The sequence below is a fragment of the Dendrobium catenatum genome, unplaced genomic scaffold (assembly GCF_001605985.2).
Source record: "Dendrobium catenatum unplaced genomic scaffold, ASM160598v2 fragScaff_scaffold_665, whole genome shotgun sequence".
Classification (NCBI taxonomy): Eukaryota; Viridiplantae; Streptophyta; class Magnoliopsida; order Asparagales; family Orchidaceae; genus Dendrobium; species Dendrobium catenatum.
In genome coordinates this window covers 828,818-839,060 of record NW_021319127.1, presented here as the reverse complement: position 1 = coordinate 839,060, position 10,243 = coordinate 828,818, and the positions used below count along the sequence as shown (strand labels likewise).

Here is a 10,243-nt window from a genome sequence, read left to right as displayed (position 1 = left end):
AAATCTAATTCAGAAAAGAAATAAAATAAGAAAAGTGATCTATTCAAACTTTGTTTCAGAAAAATATCTAATAGAATAATATAGTAAAGTAATTAATCAAAATCATGAGTTTCAAAAATTAGGTATTCGAAGATATCAAGTGGCTCATAAATTATTCTAAAATTTAAAAATTTGAAAGAGAATGAAGCTTATTTTTGTGGGCTAATTTTGTACATCTTTTTAATTAACTGGCGGACTTTACACATCTTTTGATTTCCGATACACTTTGGTGTTTCTTACAATTATTCAGCGGTCATTATATTTTTTTTTTTTTTTCTTTTGAGCTCATTTTGTGCCTCTTGTCTTTTTTACAAGCTGTCTTCCATTCAAAACTTTTAAAGACTCAGTTATGAGATTATCTTTTAGATATAAGAGAAGAAAAATTACTCTCTAATATAAGGAAAAATAAATCATAAATTAGAATAATATTCATATGATAGATGCAACAACCTTATCAAGAAAATTTGAAATGATTTAATGACTTTGAGTATTATTCATATGAGATAAATTACTGTAAGAAGATAAATAAATATCAATTTCAAAATCTAACTTTTAATTTGAAATAGATTTAGCTTAAAAAAATACACTGCTAAAGGAGTTTTAATGTTTCTTCCTTTAACTAATTTTGGAAAGTCAATCACATCTTACAAATTTTTAAAACCAAAGGCAAGGAAAAACTATTATTTAAGAAAATAATACAAATAGTGACCATTGATCTAATTCTTAAAAAAAATTTGAAGGAAAAAATAAAAGAAAAATAAAAAACATAAAATAAAATACATAAATAGAAGCACACATATAAATAAAATAAAAACAAAAGTATCATAAAACAAAAAGTAGCAATTTCAAGCATTAATATTATGACACCTAATTTGATTCTTAAGATGCTGAAAATTTCAAAAGCTAGTGGTTTTATAAAGATATCAGCAAGTTCATTTTTAATGGCTACATGGTGTAGCTCTATGTCTACTTTAATAATATAATATCTAACGAACTGGTGTCTTATGCTAATAGGTTTGGTTCTAAAGTGTTGGATTGAGTTCTTTGAAATGCAGATGATACTAGTGTTATCATAGATGATTGAAATTATGCCTACATGTAATCCTAAATTTAGAATTTATTGCTTTACCAAGAGAACTTTTCTAGTAGAGATTTCATAATATTCAGAATAAACACTTTACATCCAAGAAAATGAAGGTGAGAGAGGTTAGGTGTCCTACCTTTCAGAATTTCATAGGGTGTCTTATTCAGTTTCGATCTAGCATTCACCCTATTCATAACAGAACATGCTGTATTTATTACTTCTACACAAAAGTATTTTGGAAGTGAATATTCAACTAACATGGCTCTAGTGGCTTTTAACAGGGTCTTATTCTTTCTTTCAGTTACCCCATTCTTCTGAGGGATCTTAGGAGCTGAAAAGTTGTGGTCTATCCCTTGCTCCTTACAAAAAGATTCAAAATTTTCATTCTCAAATTCTCCACTATTCACTATGAATGGTTAGAATTTCACAACCTAACTTTCTCTGAATTCAAGCGGAAAAAGACTTAAACTCCTCGAATGATTTACTTTTATGAGATAAAAATCTAACTCAAGTAAACCTCAAATAATTAATATAATTGTAGTTGACCAAAGAGCTTTATAGATGCCTCACTTCATACTAAACTTATTAATTGGCACAAATGAAGGCCATTCTCAGAGGTCACAATTGACATATGGTCCATCAAGTTCTTACGCATAATGGTGCAAGTTCTAGCCTCAACCTTCTACAAATATGCAATAATTTTGATCAACCAAAATACTTTAGATTTTAATTGTCATTGGAGCTTCAGTTCGAACAGAACTTACCCCTTTATTAGCCCAGATCAAAGCCTTTTATTCTTAAAGGCTACGCATGGTACATAGTTATCATGTATGCACATAATTGTGCATGTTTCACTTTGAGAGGCAAGATTTGTATGGATATCCATTTTATCTGCAATAATTTATGAGAATTACTTTTAAAGCCACAAATAACATTTTTTCACATATTCAGGTGTGGTTGGGTTTGGGTCTCCCACAGCAGCCCGGCTTGCCCAACAAGATGCTGCAACGCGGCTGTCTCACTGGAACTTTTATTTGGTCAGGTGACCTGACGTAGCTCTACGTTCGGACGCCAATAAAATAGTGCCACGTGTTCTTACTCTTTACCGCGTGGCCTGACAATCCGACTCGGAACGGACCCAGGATTGCTATGTTCGCGTATTGCTAGGTATTGATCGATTTTGCTCGGCAATAATGATAAATACCTTTCTGTGAAGATCAATATCGAACAATATTGAGTAATACCGAGCAACACCGAGTTGTTTTAGGTATTACTCGGTATTATTAGGTATTGCTCGATATTGATCTTGACAGAGCGGTATTTCTCATTATTGACGAACAATACCTTATAATACCGAGCAATATCTATCAATCAATACCTAGCAGTAGGCGGCGAACATAGCAATCCAAGTTCCAATCCAAGTCGGGTCATCCGGCCGCGCGGTAAAGAGGAAGAACATGTGCGACTTGGGTTCCGACCTTATAGCTACGTTAGGACACCGTCTCACTGCGCTCCTCGCCTTCCTCGCTTTCCTCTTCGACAGGTTACTCAACGCCTCCTTTGCGGATCTTCAATGTTCCAAAGCGTCGTCTCTTGGACCCAGGTCAACTGAGGGAGAAATTATTACGAGCGGACTCCCGACGTTGAATAATTTCTCCAGTTCAGTTGTTGAGGATTGTTGAAGAGCAATGGCTGCGGCTACATGCGCATTCCTTTTTCTCGTCATCCAAGCGTCTGTCTCCTCCGCCTCTCACGGTCGCCCAAGGAACGTGGTCGAAGTGGAGGGCGGGCCGAACGACGTCGTTTGGGTTGTCCAGCTCTCTGATCTCCACTTCAGCGTTTTCCACCCAGAGAGGGCACTTGATTTCAAAAGGCTTATTGGCCCCGCCCTCTCCATGATCAACCCCTCCCTCGTCCTCATCACTGGCGACCTCACGGGTACGTTCTTTCTACTCTGCTGCTTTTTACCTTCATTCTTATTATTATATTTCTCTCGATTGGGCATTCTAATCTGCACACTTTGTTATGAGTATCAGAGTTCTGTCGGTTGTGAATGACGGGAGTAATCGCGATGGGTTTGTTTGGATTGCTGCAAGGATAGACTTGAAAATTGAAATCTCAGATATTTTACTTAGAATTTGATGTTCCTGAGATTATGCATGTTGGAACCAAATTTGTTCATGGATGACACCTTATTTTTTGCAATTTTCTGGGAAATAACTAGAAAAATAAGAGAGATTCTAGTGAGTATGGACTATGGAACGTGAGAGAGATAAAAAAATTTTGAAATGTTCCAAAATATCCAAAAATGTCCAAAATATCCAAATGTGCCATTTCATTCTTTATATGGAGATTATAGAGGGCTATAAGGAATACTTCAAAAAGTAAAAAGTACAATGTTTATTATAACCCATTACAGATTGTATTGGGCACATGGCTAGGCTTGTAGGCGTCCATGTAGCTTTTTGCCTCCAACGTGGCTCACTATTTCAAGGCGAGTCTTCATGGATGAGTGTGCTGGGTGAGCAAAATATAACATGCAGGATGAGTATGTTTGGGCAAGTCCTCCGGATGCAGCGATGAGTCCTTAAAGGTAGTTTATGGACCGTTGTGAGCGAGGGATGATTTCCTTTAGGTGATGATGACCGTAAGTCGAGGATTGATTGAATTTGGAAGTTCATAACCATGGACCCCTAAGGTGTGTACTTCCTGTGGCTGGATTAGAGGATGTCAGTGGTAGCATAGTAGCTTGGATGATTGCAAATGGCCTCAGAAGATCAATTTTGGATGCAATAAGTAATTCATGAGAGCTAGGACAAATTCGTATGAGTCCCTTAGTGCGCACCCTTAGATGACTGTTCGATACGGTTGCCTATGACGATTCACATTCCTTACTGGTGAGTGCCTTTGGTGGCTGATGTGGCTGCTTTGGCTGAGTTCTTTAGCTAGAACCTTCTAGGTACTTGTGAAACACGTACATGTGCATATCCGAGTATACAATACAAACTCTATAGTTTAATCACGATTATCTCAGTAGCAGAAGCAAATGTAATGAAAAGTAAATTAGAATGTGATTAATTTTACAACATTTTACTTGAAGAAAATTCCAACAATAAAAATGTTATGTTCGTTAAAAAAGTCTATTTGATTAGATTCCATTTTCATGAATTCCTCCACCTCTCTAAAACAGGCAATAAAGTTCACCTTTTAGCTTCAAATCCTGACTATGATTGGACCCCTGCAAATACTACCCTTAGGGAAATAAATCTAAGATACTACATCACCCATATTAATACCTTAGTGCAAGAGCAAGAATTATTCAGCATATCCTTTGCAACTACATAATTCCAAAAATTGGGGATCAAATTAATCACAAATCCTCTATCTTTGACTACCTACTTCATAATGGCTAAGATGTATTTTAATGCTGTTGATCTATATTCTTGATATATTGAGCATTTAACCTGCTTTAGAGATCGTCGACATAAATCAATAATGATTACCAACGGCTCAACCAGTCTTTATTTGTTTGTTTTACACACACATTATTATCATAATATTATAATAATAATAGCGACCAGCTATTACTCAAGCACATATCCATATTTATTTTCAATGCATTACAACAAATAATGCATAATTGAGCTTAATTAAGAAGATGTCAAATATCATAACGATTGATAACAAAGAATCCTATTTTTTAAAAATGTACATTTTTAAAAAATTACCAAAATAACATGAATTATATAAAACGATGTTTTAAGACTTTTACTGTACTACACTACTAATTTTAGATGTCAAAATAAATTTCTAGGTAGACAAAAATCGCCGTATTTTCAAAATTACCTGGTGAAAAATCTCAAATAAATAATCAAAATGCTCATAATCTTGATCTCTATAACATACAAAAAGTTACACGGTGAAAATTTTGCAATATAAAGTTATTCACATTTTTCAGTAGCGAAAACATAAATTTGATCAGAAAAATATCAAAAACACAAAGTCTTTGAAATCAAAAATAGGGTAAAGGTTTCTTATAGTGGGATGAGCATTTTTTCCAATTGGGTTGATTGACGAAATTTGCTCTACAGCCTCCAAAACTTGGTTTCCTTTTTCTCTCTCTTACTTTTTTTTTCTCTTAATTCCTTAAACCACCTTTGTTAGTCGAAAACAGATTAGGGAAAAAGAATTTAAATAAAAATCTTATAATGCTTTTAGATATTTTGATATTATATCAATATATTATTTAATTTAATTAATTCTTTAGTGTAAAATTCAAATAAAGCATTTTAGGACTTCAAAAATTACAGAAAAATAACCATAAAATTAATCATTCTATTTAAAAAATATTGGTGAAATCAGTTTGCAGAATGGATACCAGACGATCCCGAAATCCTTGTATCGACAAGTATCAATTTTTTAAGGATTTTCATCGGTGCCCAAAAATTACAAAAAAAATCTTGTAGTAAAAACACTAAAATCAAAAAATTATGGCGAAGATGGTTTACGATTTGGAATTATAATGACTCCAGAAAAAATTTGTAAAGTTAAAATACGGGCTATTACAAATGCATTTCTTAGGGTTAACATAAAGTTGCTCTTTCTTCAAGACTTCGAAGACACGGGCTATTACAAATGCATTTCTTAGGGTTAACATAAAGTTGCTCTTTCTTCAAGACTTCGAAGACCTGCCTTAAGTGGTCTAATTGTTGACTCGCATATTGGCTATAGATAATGATGTTGTCAAAGTAGACAACGACAAACTTTCTCATGAAAGGGCGCAACACTTGGGTCATGATTCTCATGAAAATACTTGGGGCATTTTTCAACCAGAAAGGCATGATCACCCACTCTTACAAACCATCCTTGGTCTTAAAGATAGTCTTCCACTCATCACAGAGTCGGATTCGGATATGGTGGTACCCACTCTTAAGGTTAATCTTGGAGAAAAGAGTGACTCTTGTCATCATATCAAGCATATCATTTAACCTCGGGATAGAAAAATGATACTTAATAGTTATTTTGTTAATGACATGACTATCAACGCACATTCTCCAAGTAACATCCTTATTTGGTGTAAGAAGAGATGGTACAACATAAGGGCTAAGACTTTCCTTGTTGTAGTCCCGTTGCAATAACTCATGAACTTGCTTTTTAAGCTCAACATATTTCGTGGGGTTCATGCGATAGTGGGGTAGGTTGAGAAGTGAGGCATTGGGGACAAGATCAGTAGCATGTTGGATGCCTCTTAATGGAGGAAGTTGATTAGGGAGATCATCAGGGAAGACATCAGCAAAGTTACTCAGTATGGGTTGGATCTCCTGAGGAGTAGGCTCATCAAACTCAAATGAAGTCTCACGGTCAACCAAGGCGTACAAAGGTGTGCCTCGGGATATTTCTAAATCCAGGACCTTGGTTGTCACAAGGTTCATCCCCTTCTTGGGCTTGACTGGGTTGGGTTTTGGGTCATCCTTAACCCAGAGCTGTATTGGCAAAAGTTTGATCTTTTTGCCCGCATGTTCAAACACCCAGGTATTTGAACTCCCATAGATGTGGATATCATTATAAAAAAGCCAAGGACGCCCTAGGATGATTTGTCCAACGTCCCTTACCAGAATATCACACCATACATTCTCCTTATAGTCAGTGAGGAGATGGGTATGAGGCTTCATTCCTTGACCTCTAAGGCAGTGGAGTTGACCCAAGCTACATTGTAGGGATTAGGGTGGGGAATGGCAGACATACTAAGTCTAGACACTATGATGGAAGTAACATTGATGAAACTGACACTATACATTATGATTTTACAGTTTTTGTTTTGAATTTTGGTGTAGGTTTGAAAGATTGAAGTCCTACGCCAATCATCAGTGGTAAAAAGTTGTGATAGTGCACATCTTGCCACGTAGATGGGAGAGATGTCTACTTTCTATATACATTGAATGACAGTAGTGTTGTCATCCTCCTTAAAGAATTCACCATTATCTTCAACTTAGTGAATCTGGTCAGCCTCGTGCTCAAGCTCCTCTTCAGTGATCTTCTCAATAATGGTGACTTTATATGGACTATAACACTGAGAAGAGATATGCTCATACCCCTGGCATTGAAAGCACTTGGTCACTGGGTGGGACCTAGGAGTATTAGGGGATGGAGGCTTGCCCCTAAAGTCAGGATGGGGCGTACGAGGACCAGAAGGTGGTCGATTAGTATTACCTAGAGTCAGCCGGAAAGTGGAGTGGTGAGGGGTTGATCCACTGGAGGGTCTAGAATCCTGGTGTCGACTAGGATGCTGGGGACGGGTCTCCTCAAGATTTAAGATTAGGTTGTATGCTTTTTCAAGAGTCGTGACGTTATAGGAAAACAGTTCGTTACGTAGGTCCTCATGCAACCGATACAGAATATGGACAGAATTTGAGCAGGCGTCGTAGAGGTCTCCCCCTTGCAGCAAATCAGGTAGTTGTCAAATGATGCAATGTATTCCTTTACCGGTTTACTACCCTAGGTTAGCTTGTTCCACCTATCAAGGAGCTTAGAGAAGTACGAGGGAGATAAATACTTCTATTTGAGCTCACGTTTCATAGAAGTCTAATCAATGATGGGGTATTTGTTGCAGGATTCCCTAAGACTTTCTAGGTTCGTCCAATATTGACTAGCCCTACCCGTGAGTTTCATTTCAGCAAACCTAACCTTTCTAGCCTCATATATGTTGTACCATTTAAAGAAACTATCTATATGCTTGATCCAGCCGAGAAAGAGCTGAGGATCGATAGTACCGTCAAAGTTTGGGGCATCGGCCTTAATGTTTTTCAACAAAGGTGTATCAGGATCGTTATTAAGGTCATGGCCGTAATGGGGAGCTCGATAAGGGGCACTGGGGTGTCCCTCATCTAGTAAGGTGTCGTCCTCATACATAGGAGTCCTAGAAGGTGTGTAAGGTGTAGGATGATTCCTGACTCGATCTAGTGTATTAAATCGTTCCATCGTTTGGAGACGGAGCTCAGCTAGGCCTGCTTGATTTTCTCTAAGTTGTTGGCTAATAGTGCTCATTTGACCTACCAACAGATCTAAAGTCCTGTAAATTTGTTCCGGGTCCATCCTATGTCTAAGGGTTACTCAGAGTTATGCAAATAGGAAGAAAGTAGTATGATAACACAAGCAAGTAATTTAATGCGTGTAGGATGCGATTTGGATGCTAATGCAGGAAATAAAATTTTCCTAAGAGGCACCTAAATGCAACCATACTCTGATACCAAATGATGTAGGACTAAATACATATATTGATGTTTTGCCTTTGAAATAGCAAGAGTAATTAGTCAACTTCCTTGATTAAACGGTAATTGAAAACAATAAAGCAATGATTTAGATCAAACAATAGATTACACAACAAAATTTGGAACACAAAATAACCAATCAATTCAGATTTTGCGTAATGTGGGGCTTTCTACAAAAATCCTCCTAAATTAACATTCAGGATAGTCACTACGTAAAATCCCTCACTCAACTTTTTGATGATTGGTGAAAACAAAAAAAGCTTTCATAATCTTTATGACGCCACAATTGAGGGAAAAACTTAGAAGAGATAAGACTTGGAAGAGAGTTCACCTTTGTTAGGATTCGGAAGCAAGTCATCACTCAACGGGAGGGTGTTGTTGGTCGATAGCGGTGGCGTGGGAGAAGAGGATTCATTCTACATAGTCTTCAATGGATTAGTCGTTCTCAAAGTTGATGTCGAAGAACGGAGACCGGAGGCGGAGGATGTCAATTAACTCTTGATCGTCGAAAACAAAGCCGTGGTCGTGTTCTGGATCAGCCATACATGAGGGGACAACAAATTACGAGGTGCCAGAACTTCTGGAGAGCAAATGAGAACCTTCTGGATAGCAAGACAACAAGGGGAGCTTGCTGAAGTTTCTGGACAACAAACTGGAATCTTCTGAGCAGCCACTAAGAGTGTTTGGGAAGCAGGACAGCAAGTTTATGCTTGCTGAAATCTCTGGACAGCAGCCTTACAATACCCAGGAATTCTGGACAGCAGTTTGGGGAGGTCACAATCTTGTAATAGAAGCTCTTTGGGCAAGGAGCAGTAGGTGATTTACTTGGGGAAGCAAGGGGCCGGCGGTTAGATAGATTGTGGGATTTAATTGGAGGAATTTATGGCTAGTTGCAAAGAACGAAAGAGGGGAGAGAGAGAGGGAGGGGGCGGCACCTTGATGAGGGGAGTTGATTTGGGGGGAATTAGGAAAGGTGTAAGTATGGAGAGGAGGTGAGGAGGGGGCAGCTAGATATGAGAGGGAATTGATTTGGGGATTAAATGCCTTTCCAATCTTGGCAACCTTAATTTAGGAAAGAGGATTTAAATCAAATCTCTTTTTAAATTCAGATTCAAATAATTTGAAATCCGAATTAAAACCTTCATAATATATGCTGTCTTATTTTAGGAAAGCACTCCCAATTTGAATTAAAATTTGAATTTTGAAAGCTTTCCTAATTTAAGATACTTCTAATAAGGAAAGTAATAATTGTTTGGTTTGAAATTTGGAGGCAAAGAAATGTGGAGATGGCCTCCTTGTTTCATAGAAGTGGGTGGTGATTAGTGGCTATGGGCACTATTGGCTTATGATTTGGTTTCCCTTGGTTGTCCCATAAAATTTGGAATACTATTATATTTGTATTTTCTCATTTGGAACCTTCCATACGATGAATTACCTTCACATGGTGGAGACCAGCATGATTTGGCCGTGTTAGGCCGTTCACTTGTATGGTCCTTGCAAATGCTGTTTCAAGCACTATTTCCTTTCATTGATATGCTACTAAAGGTCTCCTAATGCAGTACTTAGATACATTAATTACAATCCTAAAAGAATGTAAATTTCAACAAAGATAATTCAACATGGTAATAATGGCATAAATACACAAGAAATAAGTTAAGAAAGAAGCCAAGTAAATGTTGTAGGGCATTTATAATATGATTTCCTTGACGTGTTACATCATGGAATCATAGTGGAGAAGAAATTTTTGTACCCATATTAAACAAGGTGTTGAAGATTGTAAAGCGAACGAGTTTGTGAGTTATGTAATGAAGCTATGAGAGAGGGTAATGGAACAAGGTTAGAAAAAAAAAAT

General features: G+C 37.0%; 1 protein-coding gene across 1 annotated transcript in view; it reads left to right on the top strand.

The window, feature by feature from the left end:
* Nucleotides 1–2,654: 2,654 nt before the first annotated feature.
* LOC110111313 (putative metallophosphoesterase At3g03305) overlaps nt 2,655–10,243 on the top strand; it is a 12,716-nt gene continuing 5,127 nt past the window's right edge. Inside the window, exon 1 of the mRNA XM_028695643.1 lies at nt 2,655–3,061. Within this exon, the coding sequence (XP_028551476.1) occupies nt 2,812–3,061 (250 nt within the window). The 5' untranslated portion in view covers nt 2,655–2,811. The remainder of the gene's footprint in view (nt 3,062–10,243) is intronic.